At 46.2% G+C, this 19,712-nt stretch overlaps 1 protein-coding gene across 1 annotated transcript in view; it reads left to right on the top strand.

Annotated features, from left to right (window-relative positions):
• The window catches only part of nr1d4a (nuclear receptor subfamily 1, group D, member 4a), a gene marked incomplete at its 3' end in the record, with an annotated part of 28,975 nt that extends 14,537 nt beyond the window's left edge, over window positions 1-14,438 (top strand). The window contains exons 5-8 of the mRNA XM_084334208.1: window positions 11,406-11,977; window positions 12,142-12,327; window positions 13,277-13,487; window positions 14,242-14,438. Of these exons, the coding sequence (XP_084190334.1) occupies window positions 11,406-11,977; window positions 12,142-12,327; window positions 13,277-13,487; window positions 14,242-14,438 (1,166 nt within the window). The remainder of the gene's footprint in view (window positions 1-11,405; window positions 11,978-12,141; window positions 12,328-13,276; window positions 13,488-14,241) is intronic.
• Window positions 14,439-19,712: the final 5,274 nt, after the last annotated feature.

The raw sequence follows: 19,712 nt of genomic DNA, 5'->3' as shown, positions 1-19,712 counted from the left end.
CATACTAACCGGAGCGCTTTCTTAAAGCAACAGTTAGTCGGTTAATGACGTTCATTATGCTGCTCGGTAACCGCTAACGACGAGAAGGATCCACCTTGTGCTGAATTAACGGCGGAGTCCCCGTCGATGGGATGTAGCGTCGTATCCTGCGGCGAATGGAAAGATTATTTGGTATTTTGTTCAAATAAACGTGTAAACATCGCCTGGGCTTTGCGAATAATATAACCTCACTCGGCTTCATACGGTTTCATTAGATTCAGATACAGATTCAGATAATTTTATTGTCACAGATTTTTAAATGTACATACATTCAGAGAAACGCGACATGCTTGTTTTTCCCGGCTCCTCGACCGTAGTAGATTTGTAATCAATGTATATTCTATTGCATCGAATCGTGGTCAAGATATTTCATGATGCATTGAATTGTTGCCTGAAGAATCGTAATCGAATCGTTGTGGGGTCAAATATTTACACCCCTATTATTGACCTATAGTCCATTCATGCTGAGTGAGCCACATTTGTGTATTCAAAAAATGTTGGGGAATTAACTGATTAACTGAAAATGTATCTAATCGAATCGTGGTCAAATTAAGAGATTTCATTTATTTATTAGGTATAGGTTGCATGGTTTGAAATAAATAAATGAAATCTCTTCATTTGACCACGATTCAATTAGATACATTTTCAGTTAATCAGTTATATGCCGTATTTGCTATCGCGTCCCGCTCTGAGCCTTATGAGATATCCCTATCTCCTATGATACCTATTGTATCTCCCACGAACAAAAAACTACATGCACCCCACCTGTATGGGGCTCCGCCCCCATGGTGGCACCGCCCATATAGCAGTGACTCTGGTCACCACACATCCTTCCTCTATTTTCGTCCCAGCGTACTTGGATGCGTGCACCATACGATAACTAGTAGGATGAAAAGATCAGAGTCATAATGTTGAAAGCTTACCGGAGGTTGCTGGCCCCTGGCATCTTTGACGCATGTTTTCGGCGACACGACGGGCCTGTGTTGATGTTCCTCGTTTGATGACAGCACATCGAGGTTCAGCTGTACAAGACTGGCTGTCGGGCCAGCTTGTACTCAGGTAGGCCCTGTGTCTTCAGGCATGGGTATTAGTGTTAGTAATGCTGGTTTGTTTTGTTACACAACCATGTTGTGTGTTGGCGCCGGGGGCAGGATGGTTTGGTGAACGTTCTCTGCAGGGAACGGTTTCCAAGCTGTCTTGGGCGTGCTGCTAAAACATCTAATGCTATGCTACATGCTATCGCTAATGCCGCATGCTATTACTACTGCTAATTGCTACGCTGTTCTAATGTCTCCGCCGTGAGATGTTGTCACTCTCCCTCCTCTTGCCCGGTTCATCAATGAAGGTCAGTCGGTAGCTGTTGTGGTTTTTTTTGCTGAGTCCTATTTACCTTTTTCGGGTAAATGGGTTGACAACAGGGTAGGCCGTGGCTAGGTTTCCTAGCCAGGTATGTTACCTTGTGTTCCGGCGGGGTTTGTTGAACGGTGTTCCCATCTGGGTTGGCGTCGGGTAGTGGGGCTATGGGTCCAGCCGACATGGTAAACATGTTGCGTGTCTGTGCGCAGGCAATTGTTGTTTTGGGTCCCACATCGCCTCGCGCTAAGCTGCAGTAGTATAAGGGCAGGGCCGCCTGGGAGAAATGTGAGGCCCTGTGCGTTTTTAGACGCGAGGCCCCCCACCCCCTGAGGCGGCCCTGTGTAGTGGGCTATTGTTTCGTTTTGTCACTCTGCTATGAGAAGGTCTGTCCTGCTACAGTTTTCTCTCCTCTCAACCATTCATACTGACGGTCAATCGGTATACTGGGGGAGTAGTGCAGGGGGGGGCTTTGTTTACCTTTTTTGGTAAATGGGCTAAACTAGGGCTGGTGTCCTGTTGTGAATATTTTGAATGAAGGCGGGACTAGTTCGCTCTGGTCCGTCTCCCCTTAACTTTGTGTGTATGGGTTTGCTCATTCTACAGTATTTTGTGGTTTAGTTCTTTTATTCATTTAACCTTTTCATGGTGCACACCACAGTGGAGGTTGCTGTTTGCAATCACCACTGGTGCTCCGTGGTAACATCAGTCCTTTGTTTTTGACATATTGAAACAATGCCCCGCCCGGCCGACGCCATGGGTGGGTCGGCCTGGCGAGTGGCTGGTGGGCTGTTAAGGCTTGTACCGCCACGGTATGGAATTGGCAACGATTAGAACTGTGTTCGAATTGCTGTTTTTTTCTATTAAAAAAATGGTGTCTGGTGGAGGGGCCTTGAGGGCCAGCCGACGTCGACACATCGCGCGAGGTTGTTGACGTTATTAGCTTTGACCCAGCCGCAAGCTATAACCGCTCAGGGTTCCCCTCTCTATTGTCCTAGGCCCTACACCGCCTCACACCGCGCAGCCAGAAGAAGAGAGAGCACGGCCTCGTCAGCGGCGATGACGAGGCCCTCGACAGGCGGCCATGTTTTTCCCCGCCGGAGGTATCCTGGGCGTTGATTCGACAGGTGTCCACAAGGCCGACAGCCTTGGCGGCCGAGGGATCGGCCATGTAGGATGGGTTCGGCTTGAACAAACAAGCCGTCACCGTCCTGCCGCGGGCAGCCCGCTCTCCGATCACTCCCTTCCCCAACACCAGCGGAAGAAGTGGGCTCTGATTGTTTACTTTTGGCTGCGGGCCGCGTGCCTTCGTTGATGCGCGGGCGGCCCCCCTTTTCGCTTCTCATGGGGACAGGGGCTGACACCCAGTTGATGGCTGAGCCTGGGTCTGTCTGTGAGAATGTTGTGCTGTCAAGCGGCTCCCACACCTTGAACTGTGTTGGTTGAGCCTGGTGTTACGTCTGTCAACTTAAGTGTTGTCAGCAGGGGGGCTCGAAACCTTTTGAGGCACACAGTGCGGGCTTCCCCGGCCTCGCCTTCGCCAGGCCAGGTATCATGTTGGTGCCTCCCACTCCTGAAATATTGGCAAGTGGTCGCAGCTCACATGATTTGGGGTGGTAGTAATATCACTGCAGGGCTACGGTGTGTAGGAACCCATGGGGGCCTTACACCTTGCATGTCCGGCTGCAGAACAACTCCTTCAGCATGTTCTGGAGGGGTGTTCAGTGGGGGGGCTTTTTTCATCGGAAGCCCCCCGTATCAGACCGGCCCTTTCTGTCGGGGTTCCCCCTTGGGTGCGATTGCCTCGTGGGTGGTGTCAGGGTCAGGTGTTCCGACACGGAACGCGCTCCTCGCACGGTTCCAGGTTTTGGCTACGCACAGCGGGGGGACCGGGCCAACTATCTACAGTTCCTGGCGGACCTGCGCCACGTGACGGCGGGTGCGTTGGGAGTGTCATCACATATGTCTACGGCAGTACCATATGTCGAGGTGGATGGAGAGAACGCTGTGGCGGGGACTTGTGTTTGCACAACCCCACCCGTTTTCAGGTTTGGTACAGACCCTATTGTCAGGGTCTCCAGCTGTGACAGCTCTGGTCAACGAGATCCAATCTCTGTGGACGAAGCAAGCCATCGTCGTGGCGTTCTCCTCCCGGTGTTCTCTGCCCGAGAAGTTGGGAGGGAGGGGTGTAAGACCCAGGCTGGACCTGTCCCATGGGAAGGTTCAGCATTTTTTGGATCGTCTCCTACCTGTTGAACACTGTCAGGTGGGGGTCTGGTTCTCCTCCATAGACCTGTAGGATGCGTATGCGCATCCCCGATCTTCCATCCTAGGGCTTACCTACGCTTCCTTGCAGGGTTAGCGTATGCGTACCAGAGGCTGCCGTTCGGTTTTCTCTGGCTCCCCGCATCTTCACCAAGTGCGTGGAGGCCGTACTGGGGCCTCTGCGTCGTCCGGGGTTACGTGTTCTGCCCTGATGACGTTCTGGTCCTTTGCGGTCAAGGTGGATCGTCAGGTCTCGTACCAGGCAGGTCTCTACCAGCCTGGGGTTGCTGTAGACTAGATGTAGAGTACTCCTCTTCCCAGTCAACGGTTGGAGGGCTATGGGCATCCATCTCAGAGCGTGTTGTCAACACGCTCGGGAGGTTCCGTCCTAGGACGGTTACGGCGCTGTCTCACGTCGCGTTTTCACCGACGCCTCCCTCGCTGGTGACGTGTCGGGCCAACGCAGTAGGGGGCAGCTGGCAAACCATGCTGCCCGGTCTGCGCTACGTTCAATGTGTTGGTGTTGAAAGCGGTCCTTCTGGTCCACAAATGGTGTTGATCAGGACGGACGATACGACGTCAGTGTCGTGTATCGACAGACAGGGAGGAGTACGCTCCCCCTGTCTGCACCAGGCGGCGGGCGGCTGGCTATGGGCGTCCTCCATCTGCGCGGCCTGAGGGCTCCCCACATCCCCGGCAGGGAGAATGTGGGTGCAGGTGTACTGTCGCGGGGCGGTCCTCATCCTGACGGGTGAGGATTACGTCTGGACATGGCCAGGCAGGTCTGGGACCGATGCCGTGCCGCCAGGGATTCTTCCCCATACATCTGTTAGGTCAGTTGTTGGGACGGGTACGTTGAGGGGCGCAGGTTCTTGATCCTGATGGTGTTACCATCTGGAATGCGCATGCTCCCTCCACTGTCGCGCTTACTCGGGCAGATGACGTATGTTCCAAGTGTGGTGTAAGGCGGGGGGCCGGGACTCAGTCTCCTGCCCCCTGGATGCTGTCCTTAGTTACCTCCAGTCTCTCCTTGATAGACTGTCGGCTTCGACGGTGAGGGTATATGCGGCGGCTATATCCTCCTATCATGAGGGGTTTGAGGGGATGTCTTGTTCAGCCACCCTCTTGTGAAGAGTTTCCTGCTTGGCGCTCGACGCGTTAAGCCGGTGCAACGCTCCTTGGCTCCGACTTGGGATCTTCAATTGGTCCTCGGTCGGTTGTCCTTGGCCCCGTTTGAGCCGCTCGAGCAGGCGCCGTTGGGACAGCTGTCCTTCAAGACCGCGTTCCTACTGGCTGTCACTTCCGCTAAACGCGTAGGTGAGCTCTGTGCTCTCTCGGTACGTCCAGAGTGCCTGTCTTTTCGGACCGATTGCGGTGTCACTCTGCGACCTAATCCTGCTTTCGTGCCTAAGAATATCCGGAGTTCCTTCCGCTCCCGGGATATTGTGGTTCAGGCGTTTCGTCCTCCTCCTCACACTAGTGAGTTAGATGCGGGCCTTCACCTGTCATGTCCAGTCCGTGCTTGGGGATTTACCTCAGCCGTACTCAGGACTTCAGGGTTACCGACCAGCTTTGTCTGTTACGGTGGGGCTCGTGCTGGTAAGGCACTGTCGGAGCAGCGCCTGTCCCATTGGTTGTGCGAGGGCATTACCCTCTGCTACACGTTGGCTGGGCAGGATCCCCCTGGGGGCGTCAGGGCGCACTCCACTCGTGGGGTGGCTGCTTCTGCCGCTCTCCTGGGTGGGGCCTCGGTGGAGGACATCTGTGCTGCAGCTTCATGGTCCTCCCCGGGCCCCTTTGTAAGGTTTTACCTCATGGACATGACCGGGGGTTCTGTCTCCCAGGCGGTTCTGGGGTCTGTGGCCTTTCCTGCTTCCCGTCCTTTGGTTGGGTAGCAGGGGTGTATGGGTATGGGCCACAGTGTGTTGAGTCACACGTGGTTCCGCCTGTACGGTGTGTTCAAGGAGTTCTAGTTTCCCTCTTGTTCGCATTTCAGGTGGAGTTGACTGCGCCCCCCCTTCGTTAGGGAGGATGGGGTGACAGGGCTCCCCGCACCCCTTGATGTGGGCTTACGGGTCCTCAGGGGGTACATTTGTCGGGCTTCGCGTCCGCTCTTCCCCATATCTCATAAGGCTCAGAGCGGGACGCGATAGCAAATACGGCATATAACGATGGAATATAATATTATATTATATTAGTATTGGCTGAGCGTCCCGCTCTGCGCGGCCCTGAGTTCCCTCTTGAGGAATCTTTTCCTGGGACGGGTTTTTTGGCGAGGAAGGATGTGTGGTGACCAGAGTCACTGCTATATGGGCGGTGCCACCATGGGGGCGGAGCCCCATACAGGTGGGGTGCATGTAGTTTTTTGTTCGTGGGAGATACAATAGGTATCATAGGAGATAGGGATATCTCATAAGGCTCAGAGCGGGACGCTCAGCCAATACTAATATAACTAGGTAGGTTATCTACATAACCTATCGTTAATTCCCCCAAAAATTTTGAATACACAAATGTGGCTCACTCAGCATGAATGGACTATAGGTCAATAATAGGGGTGTAAATATTTGACCCCACAACGATTCGATTACGATTCTTCAGGCAACAATTCAATGCATCATGAAATATCTTGACCACGATTCGATGCAATAGAATATACATTGATTACAAATCTACTACGACCACAAAACAGTACAATAACCACCACAAAACAATAGACAACAGTAACAACAGACACCACTTAATGGTTTGAAAAGGGGGATGGAAGTAGCTAAGCATGTGAATTTCCATTCCCCACACCCTGACCATCAATTGCTATACAATGTAACATCGCTCTGTTTTCCACATTCCCCTGACATCCCAACAAGACATACATGAGTCTGACTAGTTAATACATATTCTATATAACATATTCCTTTTTAATGCCAAACGTCATGTTCACCCTCCTCCTTATACCTTTCCAATATTCCTTTTTCTTTTAAACTGGTTTATGTTTTACTCAGTTTAACCTCGTCCAATCCATTCCATAATCTCACTCCACAAACAGATATGCACATAGATTTTAGAGTGGTTCTTGCACCCGGTTGCTGAAGTTTCTGTTTCCCTCCTAAGATTATAATTCCTGGTTCCTATACCCTCTCAGTGAACCGATATTGGATGGGGGTTGGAAGAGAGTTGTGTGAAGCTTTGAACATGATTTCGGCAGTTCTAAGTATGATCAAGTCCCATAGTTTAAAAGCTGATGCTTGTAAAAACAATGGGGTAGAGAGTGTTTGTTGTACTTAGCATTGTACATAATCCTAATGGCCTTTTTTTGCAGTATATAAAGAGGTGATATATTGGAACGATAAGAATTACCCCAAACTTCCAGACAATAGTTTAAATATGGGACCACAAGTGCATGGTAGAGGATGAGAAGTGACCTTTGGTTGACAAAATTCTTGGATCGATACATAATCCCCACACTTTTGGCCATCTTGGATTTTACTTGACTGATGTGGGGATTCCAGCTTATCCTGTCGTCTATGATCACACCCAGGAATGTGGTTTGTTCTACTCTTTCAATACATATTGTCTATCATTTTCACTGTTATGTCACTATTGTGCTTTCCAAATAACATTAATTTAGTTTGACTCAAATTCAACGACAATTTATTCTCATCAAACCTGCAAATTTTCCCCTGAACAAATGATATTAGTGTCATCTGCAAAAAGAATGAATTTCATGATTGATGATACTCTACATACATATGTCATTAATGTATAATAAAAACAGTATCTGACCCAAAATTGACCCTTGCGGTACTCCGCAGACGATGTTCATCAGTGTTGACCTGGTTGTCAATTTGTACAAATTGTTTCCTGTCTTCCAAATAACTTTCCAGCCTATTTAGAACAGGTCCTCTAATACCACATCGCTCCAGCTTTTGTATTAATATACCATGATCTATATCTATAGTATCAAACACCTTCTTCAAATCTATAAATATTCCTACAGCTAATTTCTTGTTGTCCGTACATGTGGTGATTTCCTTAATTAGGTCTAAGTGCCAATGAAGTTGATCTATTATGTCTGAAACCATATTGGCTGTCGGAAAGCAAGTTATTTCTTTCAATAAAACTGAAAAGTCTTATTGAAAAAAGCTTTTCTAGTATTTTTGAGAACTGAGGTAGGAGAGAGACTGGCCGGTAATTTGTATAAAAAGTATGGGAGCAAATAGACATTCTAACTAAACTAGACAGATATGTGCTAGCTAACTAGAATGTGCTCATAATTAGCATACAGGCCCCTGCTATTAAAATTAATGAATGATATTTTGTGTTTCGCATCAATCATTTCATAAAATTTTGTTTCTATATAATATCTGCAGTCCTTCTTAATATCTATAAAGATGTTATTATCTGGATCAAACGTTTCAAATTCTAGACTCGTAAACAAAATCTGTGGAGGTTTCGTTCAAATTCTCACCCTCTTATCAGGGGTGAGTATTCATCATCATCACATTCATACACAATTATCCTTATTATTTCATGATACATTGAATCGTGCCTGAATAATCGTAATCGAATCGTTGTGGGGTCAAATATTTACACCCCTAATAAGCTATAACTATAAATATAAACTATACTAGGGCGGCTAGGTGGTGTAGTGGGCAAGGCACTTGCCACCAATGTGGAGACGCTGGGTTCGCATGTTCGAATCCAGCTCTCCACATTGTTTTCAGTTTAGCTGGTCGTCCGCAGTAATACACATTGGCCGTATTACGGGGAGGGAAACTGAAGGGTGGGGATCGGGCGTTGTGGACAGCGACTCCTACAGGTCGGTTGGTGTGCCTGCGCAGTAGAATCAGGAAGTGTCGGGGGCAGCGTGAGCCTCCCACGCGTTACTCCTCGCCACTGAGAGATCGAGCTGCGCAGGTGAAAAGATGCGACTGCTGTTACCTCAAGTACCGGAGGGGACTTGTGCTATGTATGACTTAGGCCATGGTTAGACTAGTGTATTCCTGGCGTTTTTTTATACGTTTTTGAATACGTTTCATGTCCCTATTACACAGAAATGCGTTTTTTGGCGTTTTTTTGTGGATACGGCTGAAACGCAAAATTGTGTTTGCGTTTTGGAGATACGCTAAAAAACGCGCCGACAACAGCGTGTAGTCTGCACGGAGCCGTTGTTGCGAAAACGGCCATGCACAGTAGATACCATCTGCGTGCCCTTCCGGTGACAACAGTGTGTGTGTTTGTGTTTGGGACATAGCTCCGTGTCCCAAATGCGTGTAACTGTTCCGCAACAGTAAGTGACTTCCGGGGTAGGCCTGATTGGCCCCGACAGGCACGTGACGCGGCAAACTCAGGACGCGCAACGAGGCTGCTGAGAGCTGTCGCGCGGAAATAGGCTGTTTATTGCCATTCTCTAACACAAACTCTAACCTTAACCAGCTCCTTAACAGCGCCTAAACTTAACCGTTCTAACCTTAACCAACTCCGAAACAATGCCTAACCTTAACCTTAACCTTAACCATGCCTAACCTTAACCATAGAAAGAATATTGCCATTCTCTAACACAAACTCTAACCTTAACCAGCTCCTTAACAGCGCCTAAACTTAACCGTTCTAACCTTAACCAACTCCGAAACAATGCCTAACCTTAACCTTAACCTTAACCATGCCTAACCTTAACCGGCGAAAGAATACACGTTAAAAAAAAAATCACGTTAAAAAAAATAAATTCGATGGGATTCGAACTCGTCAACAACGGACCGCAGCTCTGCGAGGTGAGCTGAAGCGCCGAATGAAAGTCATAGCGGATTTGGACGGTTACATCATTCCGCAAGCTCTGCCGCTCCGCTCCGCGGAGCGTGCCGCGCGGCAGAGAAAGTTGCGCGTCACGTGCCTGTCGGGGCCAATCAGGCCTACCCCGGAAGTCACTTACTGTTGCGGATAAGCTATAAGCGTCCCAAATAGCTTCAGCTACCATGTGTTGTCAAGTTATTGTTATAAGGACCCCAGTCCAAGCTACAACAGTCTGCATTCCCTTAACAATTGTTTGTATTGAGCCGTATTGTATTGTACCCATATGCAATATGTTAAATAAAGTTTACATCCATTCATTCTGCTAGCATTACCGATTGCATGAGCAGCTGGCTAACGTGAGCTATCAGGATTCAGACCCTGTTAGCTCAGAGCTCCTCTTTCAACTTAACAAGCATTAAACAAAATGGCCCAGTCATCTATTCACCTTTGTTTAATACACACAGCGTTGTCTCTAATGTTATCTAACTACTGATAGCTCGCGATATCATCAGTTTGGTGCTGGCTAAGTAGCGTGAGCTAACATTAGCTTCTAGCCACAATGCTATATTGTTATAATGGCATACTCCATTGACGTTAGCATGCAGCTAACAATGCTACCGATCTTTTTTTAGACTAAACTATCCGCTCTTGGTGGTCACTTGTGTTGATGTTAGTTTTGTTTCATCAACAAATGACAGGCAGAACACACAGTGAATGTATCCGTTTTGTTTATTGCACTTTTATTAGGCTTTGCTGAAAAATAATTGCTGCATTGGGTAACTAGGCAAAAGATGGTGGCCGCCTTGTTGACATTTGCTTTGCAGGCACATTCAAGTTCTGATTGGTTGAAATTGCCTTCATGTTTGCCACCTACTGGCACCTACTGCTTTGGCAGTGTACTACATCAGTGTGCTCGGGTGACAAAAACGAAAAAAAAACGAAAGTGTGACTCGAGGCGCACGACGTCGCGGCGAAACGCATATGACGACGATACAAAAATGATACGAAAGGTGTAACCGACGCCTTAGTCCACATTGCAGCCGGCTTGTGGGAGGCAAGAAACAGCGTTCGTGACAGGGGAGGGTTGAATTGGATGATACGAAATTGGGATGGGAGAAAATATAGAAAAATGGGAGAAAAAGTGGATCAAAAAAAATATATAAACTATACTAACATGTATGTTCAGATCTAACTGAGGTGATTTGCTTCTGTCATTATTGTCATCTGTTACCATGTTTTATAGACTCGGAGATGATTTGCTTCAGGCCTTGTTCTTTGTGCTGGATTCTTTTTTCCCTTCTGATACACCATTTCGGTTTCCTTTCTGATCTAACTCCACCTTGCAGTCTTTTCAACGTCCCCCGCCCTCTTTCACTTTTTACCTACTTCAAAAATCTCCTCGACTCTCTTGTTCGTCCAGAGCCCCCCTCTCTCCTCTGCCTCCCTTGCTCGGTGACATCACGCTCACGTTGGCCCACTGCCCTACTTACAAAGGGAGGGAGGGAGTGTGAGAGAGAGGTGGATGGAGGTGTGGGGGGGGGGGGGGGGGGGGGGGGGGGGGGGTGTAGAGGCGGATGGTAGCAGGTGGTCTATAAATAGCTTAGGGGGGGGGGGGGTTGCATCCATCTCTTACACAGTCCTTGAATGCCATCAATATTTAAAATAAAACGTGTTATTAGCAGTGTCAGTGTGCGTGTTAGTGTATATAATGTATGTATGTTTGTATGTGTGTGTCTAAGCTTATGCATAATGCAGTTTTTTGTGTCCATTTGGCTGTAAGTACTTCCCCAACACAGTGCCATTCGATAGACTGAGCTGCCACCTTGAAGAAATGTATGAGAAAAAATACAACAAATGTGTACATTCAGCATCTCAATCGTTTTCTGTATAGAATGACGATCCATGTTTTCTAAATGAATGGCAAATTGAGACCTCCTTCTCTCCACTTGTGTTCCCTCCAGCTGTGCGTTTCGGCCGCATCCCCAAGAGGGAGAAGCAGCGGCTCCTGGACGAGATGCAGAGCTACATGAACAGCCTCAATGAGTCGGCCACCGTGGACATGGACCCGTCTTCCCTGAGGGACGCCATGCCCAGCCCAGCGGAGAGCCACTCTAAAGAAGCCGTCTCCAGAACCTACCACGACGTCTTCACCTGTAGCGGCAGCGGCGGCCAGGAGAGAGTAGCCAAGAAGGCCAACATTGGCGCCAACAACAACCTGTCTCCCTATTCTCACCAAGCCAACTACTCCCATGTCTCTTCCTCTCAGCCCAACCAGAGTTACCAGTCCTGCCCCACCGCCCCTGCCTCTCGTTGCCCGGTTGCCCACAATGACAACCATCCCACATTCGCTCCCGTGGACAATGGTCGCTATAGCTACGTGGCACCGTTGTCCAATCAGAACCATCACGGCCAGTCTAACAGCGTCGTGTCTCAAAGGGGCCCCTCGGCCAACTGTAACGATTTCTCCCCTGTGGGGGCCGCTCGAAATCAGCCCACCTGCCCGTGGAAGCTAGCCCCAGGAGCTAAAGTGCTGGTAAGTGAATCTGCCGACTGTTTACTTGGTATGCAGTATATTCTGTGGGCAACACTTTGACTCTAAAAGACACTAAACCACAACACTGTTACTTTAAGTTACAGTATATGACATGTTCAGCCTATAACCATTCTGTCTCTCTGACCTCTCTTATTTTGCCACAGGCCTGTCCTCTCAACGCGTGTCCTGTATCTGGGGCAGATCGCTCCAGCCAGCAGATATGGGAGTCCTTCTCCCAGTGCTTCACTCCCGCGGTCAAGGAGGTGGTGGAGTTCGCCAAGGGCATCCCAGGGTTCCAGGGGCTCAGCCAGCAAGACCAAGTCATGCTGCTCAAGTCGGGCACCTTCCAGGTTATTTACTCATTTAAAACTTACTGTAGATTTCTGTAGATTTTTACTGTATATTTTATATTAGAATGTATATACATAACATAGGAAATGTGAATCCCGGACCGTACTTTATTATTATTATTTTATTCTTAGGCTTATTTTATTCTTTATTCGTAGGCATTTTTTTGTTATTCTTATTCGTGACTTTGTTTTGTCTACCTAAATGTTTAATGTGAGCGATTTGTAGTGCCAAATTTCCCTCGGGATGATTAAAGTATTTCTATTCTATTCTATTCTAATGACCTCTCTTTGAGAAGGTTGCTGTTGTTTACTGGATTAGATTAGATTAGATTCAAATGTATTGTCATTGTACAGCACAAGTACAGTACAACGAAAAGAAGTTTGGCATCCAACCAGAGTGCAAATGTAGCAGTAAAGAGCAACAGCAATATACAATGTACAGGTGATTAAACTGGGTACAAAATGTACAAATTAGTACTACTGAGTGTAGTGCTAATCAGATGTATGTACAGAGTTGTAGTATAATATGTACAGTGATACAGGTATAAAGACAGTATGGCAGTAGTCATACTGGCCAGCAGTGTAACTAGTAAGAGTAGGATATGTACAGATATATAGTATCTACATATATGTAAAAGGGCTATGTGCAGGTAAGTACAGACAGGTGTGGATAGATATGTATGCGGTGAGCATAAATATAAATATATATATATATATATATATATATATATATACAGCATTATTGTACATGTTATCATACAGAGCTATGGGTTATATGCAGGTGTATAAGTAAATATATAGAGGGATTATATGCAGGTCCAACAAATATGGATGGTTTGCTGCTGCTATTAAATGAGTAGAAGGAGGGGGTTGAATAAGGTGTCCTGATGGGTCTGAATATGTTATTCATAGGTGAATAACGGTTATGCTGTTTCTTGGCTACGTTCAGGTTCTGATGGTGAGGTTCTGCACGCTGTTCAATGCCGAGGAGCATACGGTGACCTTCCTGAACGGCCAGACCTACCCGTTGTCCACCTTGCGATCTCTGGGCATGGGTTCTCTGCTGGACGCTATGTTTGAGTTCAGCGAGAGGCTGGGTTCTCTGGGGCTGGAGCCGGACGAGATGGCCCTCTTCATGGCCGTGGTGCTGGTCTCTGCAGGTGAGGACCATGACAATGACGGATCGTTTTGTCAACGACGCTACGGCATGACGTGTTGTGGCTGGCGGTTAGGAAGGCCGCCTTCATTCATAGGCAAAGTAATTGGGGTTGAGGGGGAAATTCACCAACACGTCTCTCTCTCTTTCTCTCTCTCTCTCTCTAACACACTATCTCTCCTTCTCTCTCTGTCTCTTACTATCACACATACACACACAAGCACAATCTCATACACATAGCCTTCAGTCCCAGACATATCTACTGTATCTACAAACATCTCTCTCTCTCTCTACACATAGCCTTCATATATGCATATACACATACACAGCCTTTTCATAAGTATATGTCATTATCCTTTATTGCCTATATTTATCATAACGTATAATATAACCGACCCTCATCTGCACCTTTGTACACTGTTTATTTCTCTCGTATTTTTATATTCAGTGTTAATTTTATTGCATATATTTATTTATTTCTACTATTACCCTGCCCGAGTCAATAAAGGAATATCTTATCTTATCCAGATATCTCTGTACATCATAGATATGATGTACAGTCAATGCTCCACTTAGTTTTGTCTACTCTCCTGTATAAATTATTTGTTAGCTTGCCATTCTTAGATTTAGGCTATAGGGCCATTGCTGTAACCTAGGTCTCAAAGACTAATATCTGGTCAAATGACTCCACATCAGGGTATACATGTCGCAGGATACTCTGTCAACCTCTAACACTGGGATCCTGATTGCTTCCTCAGATCGCTCCGGCATCTCGGACATGTGGGCCGTGGAGCAGTTGCAGGAGGGTCTGATCCGCGCCCTGCGGTCCCTGATCACCCGCCGTCGCCCCGACGACGGCACCCTCTTCCCCAAGCTGCTGCTGCGGCTGCCGGACCTGCGCAGCCTAAACAACCTGCACTCAGACAAGCTGCTGGCCTTCCGCATTGACCCCTGAGTGTGGCCCCTCATGCTGATGCCCTCACTCTCACTCACACACACACACACACACACACACACACACACACACAGACAGGACTGTGATTCATTATATTCCAAGGGCAGGACGTCTGTGGAAACTGAGGAACAATGGATTATGCAATCTGAAGAGCATTTTTTCCAAAAAATGCATATGGGGAAAGAGGGCAGTGATCAGAATATTTTTGATTCACTGATCTTCATCATTTGTTTGCAACAAACTCAGACACACCACACACACACACACCTTAAGAGCCCCTTGAGGGACGCTGATCTAGTAAGACCATGAATCATATATATTAAGACTTCCCGTTGCCCTTTTGGACAGATCAATTGTGCACTTACCCAGTATTCCCAGTCTATTTAAGACCAAAAGCCAGTTCACGTAAATTCTCCTTGTTCCTAACCTCATTTTAATCTCCAGACCATTACTAAGCTAACCGTTGAAACAAAGCTAGCTATCTTAGATCCAAACCGTTAGGCTGTTAGGGACCGTTAGTGACGCCTGAATGCGTGTCACTTTGTGTCTATAAGATAAAAGGGACCCTGTATATAATACATAGTTAAACTTGACTATTTCTTTCTTAATGAGTTAAACTTATTAAGATCATTATGTATCACTGTTCCACTAATAAGCATAGCCTACCATCTGGCTAGTACTGGAGTGAGATCACTAGCTAATGAGTCACCCGTACATAATAAGATCCATTTTTATCTTTTGCCGTTTTTTAAATAAATAAATAATCTTTTTTAGAACTTCTTTGCACCTTGGGTTAAAATATGGCAAGTAAATAAGTCAATGGCATTCAATGGAATCTTATTCCTCAGAAAAATGTTGTGTATAATGTTATTGTATCACATCTGGACCGATGGGAGGCTCTCTCTCTGAGCATGTTGGGTTCGTAGTCCTTTTGTTTGGTTCTGGTGCTGTAAATATTGTGTTCACACCAATGCATTAATTAATGACTGAACCGATGTAGGCAGATCCGACAGATGAAGTCGGAGCCTGGAGGAATGTATTGAAGTCTCTGTAACGGGTGAGGCTTGGTCATTACCAAGGGTGTTATTGCACTGGAGGATATCGTTCTCAAGAGGGACACACTTCCTGCTGTCGGATGATGTAACCAACCAGCATAATCACCAGCACTCACTCCACACGCACCCTTCCCTCTGCCCGCAATGTTTGTCATACAAACACAAGAGATATTCTTGGGTGAGGGATCTTATTTGATTGGTATAGATCCTCTTACTGCTATGCTTGTATGATTATGGTTGATTGAGCACATCTTGTACATTTTGTAAATCTTTCTTCCTGCATAGAAATTATATAAAATTGAGATTATGAACTGACTGGTTCTGCTTGTGTGTCTTCTTTATTGTCCACTCTCTGTCAAAGTACAAACCAGCACAAGACCACTCTTGTGAAAAAGTATTATGGTAGTTTTATGGTAATTTCAGTTTTACTGTGGTAACTGCCATTGTATAATTTTCCATGGTAAAAGTTAGGTATAGCCATAAGGTACCAGTTTTGACCTTAAATAATACCATGGTATAAACCATGATACCGATGGTAATATCATGTTTTTTTTCATAATATTTTGGTCACTATCATTGTAGTGAACAAAAGATTATGGAAATACCATTATACCTTTTTGTAAAGCCAAGAAATGTTTGTTATATAAATCGCAGAAATGAGAAAGGAGATGCATTAGCCAATAGAAGTAGGCTACATTTGAGAAGATAATTATTACAGGTGTATAATTATGTATTTGCATGATTCATGTATCCATTCTGCAGACCTATTTTACATTTAATAAGTCGATAAAATAACAGAACAAAAAAAGGACACATTCATTTAAGGAAATAAAATCCAACATTGAGACTGGGCTCTTTCCCTGTGAAGTGTTATCGAGACAATGAAGACACTGAAGTTTACTCCGTTGCCATAGCCGCTTCATACATACTGGTGCACCCATATAATATATCGTCCGGGCTGCGCACCGGCATTATATAGTCCCTACTGCATATCACTACATCCCCCCCTGTTTAGCTGTATTGCCCCATATAGACCTTCACAGAATGCAGAACCTTCCTTAGCAGAACATATATGTAGAACAACACTATGTCAATAGTCCACTGAAATCACATCACCAAGTAGTGCAAATATAGACAATAGTCAACTGAAATCATATCACCAAATATTGTAGCTATAGTGTCTTGAAATCACAGTATCCTCCCTTTTTGTATTATTTTTTTTATTCAACCTTCAAGACAATTATGAAAACAAGAAAACAAAGTAACAGAGTCCCCATGATGACTTAGACTTGTGCTCCTGGTGTTATTCTGACCCTCTGTAGTGGGTATATGATAAGTGCTGGCATAAGCCTCGGTCAGATTGATAACCCAATAACTCATTGGTCCGCATCTCAACATCAAGCAGCGTCCTGCGACGTCTGGGATGTCCAGGACTCAATGCGTCCACAAACTGCAGGGGTTAAACCCAACCGACCTAAGCCCACACACGCACCACTCCGTCCCCTCCAGTCAAGCGGTTGATTGATTGGAGTTGCGGAGTATTTTTATTTTATTTTGCACTGAGAAGGACTTTTCCTATTCATAGGATGTCCATTTCACTTATTCGGTTACACGTATTATCACTGTATGGCTTTACTTGATAATCACATTTATACAGAACCCACCTTTAGTCCATATACATACCGTAATTCCTCTAATAGTAACCGGTATTCAAATACAAGCCGGGTCTCTATTAATGGCCGGGTGCGCTCTTGAGCTAAGCAATTATAAGCCGACCTCCTAATACAAGCCGGGTTACTAATATACTGAGCTGTATACTGAGCTAGTTACTTGATTTCACTTTGAAAACGTTGAAATGACCAGTGACCACCTGTAATTGCACTGTTTACTATTTCATACAGTACTTGGTTTCAATAAATGAACCCAGTACATTTTACTGGGTTCAAAGTGACACAAAATGTTGATTTATTCATTATGATCTGTTTGAAATTTAGAAATATAGGCCTCTCTCTTATACATGCCTCCTCCTAATACAAGCCTGGTACCCGCTACAGTTGAAACAAATACAAGCCGGGGTTACTATTAGAGGAATTACGGTATACATTTTTCTCCTTAGGCCTCCGTATGGATAAAGCCACACTTCTAAAGTCTTTTCATCATAAATCAGAACGCAAAGGGTAAAGTTACAATGCAAACAACATTTCAATGCTTACCCGTCCGTCTGGTCAGAAGAATGGATACAAAAAGATATATTATAAAAAGCTGTTTTATTTAGAAAAAGCAAGTTACAAAAGAGACTTCATTGGAAATTTCCAACTCAGTTAAAAGAAGTATAAAACAAAAACATCTCTTCTCTTAAGATCTCAAAGGCCTAACACGGCTTGTGCCTGGTGTCTGCAAGCAACATCTTCAAATCTCTCAAAAAAGTCTGCCTCTTGAAGGGGCAACAGTCATTTTTATATTGATCCTGTATCATATTCCGATTGGTCTAAAAACAGTGATGTCACAGGGATGTCATTTCGCTTAGCAAACCAAAATACAATACGTAGTCAGGATGGACTCTCCTCCTCCTTTCACTCGCGTTACCTTTAGTTACCTAGTGTTTTTAAGTATGAGAAAGTCCCTCCATTTTTCAGAACAAACAAAGGGTTTGCCTGTGGTAACCATGTGGTACCAGGCAGTACCGGGCGAGGCCATCCATAAGATTTCTTATCAAGACTCCTTAGAGGTTATAGCAGAGAATCTTCAGAGATGCCCTCCTCCAGAAAAACAGTTTACACATCATTTAGTATTATTCTCTACTGACAGTTAATTATAAGCATGACATTATGAAAACTTTACTGTAAACATTTAACATTTAATTGTTATATAGTTTTTAAGATTCTCTCTATCGTTTCAAGACTCTGTATACATGACGGGTGTTTCCTTTACTCTAAAATTTCACAACCTCAGCCTTTACCTCCCCTGGGGCCCCATCACCTCAGAACATAAATGCATGTCTGTTCTGCTTCCTCACTGTAAGGGTTAACATTACAGTTTACTCTCCTCTCCTGCTGCCTCTCAGGGTCACATTCTTTAGGGTTAACTCCCTACTGCAGGCCTGCTCTCACAGACACCTCTATGCAGACCAGGCAATTCTTTTTTAAGCAGAACAATCATTTCACTGTCTTCCAACCAGAGTTTAGTTTTAAAGTCTATAAAGAATATACTGGTTATAAAGGAACGAACAGGATGTCAATTTCCAAAAGGGTCACTGTTGTTCTGTGGCACTTCACACCCTCTCTGTCATCCTGGTAGGTCATTTTCCATTGTCTTAATAGCGTATGTACTGGAGGGACGAGATGGCGATTGCGGGGTCACGTGGCCGTGACTCTCCACACCCCCTCTGCCATCTTGGTACCTCGGTACCCTGGTAGCCGGCGGGAAGACTTGCATCTGTTGTTCCCTGGCTGGACGGCCCGACAGGATAGGGGCCACGTCGTGGCTTGGTATCCGGCGGGAAGACTTGCATCTGTTGTTCCCGGCCGATGCACCCAGGTTGTTGTCGTCTTGGTCATCTTGGTCATCTTGGTCATCTTGGTCATCTTGGTCATCTTGGGGTCACCCCCTCTGACCTCTTGGATCTCTCCCATAGTTTGAGGTAGGTTGAATTGTTACTTCTCGGGCGACCCCACGGGTCCCCGAGAATTGTAGCAGCAGTCCTTTATAGAAGGGTGGTTGGCCTGGTCGTGTGACCCTGTCCGTAGGCCTCGCAGGACATCACAGATGCAGTCCACAGAGGACTCATTTCTTTTCTCTCTTTCAGGTCCATTCAGGGCTCTCGTCGCCCTGTAACCTGGGTCCAGGCCGATGTCTCTCTGTCCGGTCTAGGAGGTCTGGGAGGTCTGGGAGGTCTAGGAGGTCTGGGAGGTCTGGGAGGTCTAGATGAGGACCTTGAGGATGCTCTGGAGCTTGACCTATCCCGGTCTTCCTCCATTTCCGAGTTCTGACCTGAGTCAGTATATTCCTTCTTGCCATTCGCTGCGTCGTCCGCTGACTCCGGGGGACCCCCCCCCCCCCCCGTCTAAGAATGCTCCTGGCCCGAAATAGGGCAGGTTCTGATCCTTCCGGTCCGAACTGTACTGTCGGTCTCCTTGGTGTATCCTAAGGAGGGAGGTCGGTTCATTCCAGGATCGCAACATATTCACTTTGATCATCTGATCCTTCATATTGCGTACAG

The sequence above is a fragment of the Notolepis coatsorum genome, assembly GCF_963971535.1.
Source record: "Notolepis coatsorum genome assembly, chromosome: 17".
Classification (NCBI taxonomy): Eukaryota; Metazoa; Chordata; class Actinopteri; order Aulopiformes; family Paralepididae; genus Notolepis; species Notolepis coatsorum.
Note: the sequence above shows the minus strand (reverse complement) of the source record. Positions and strands in the feature narration are given on the sequence as shown.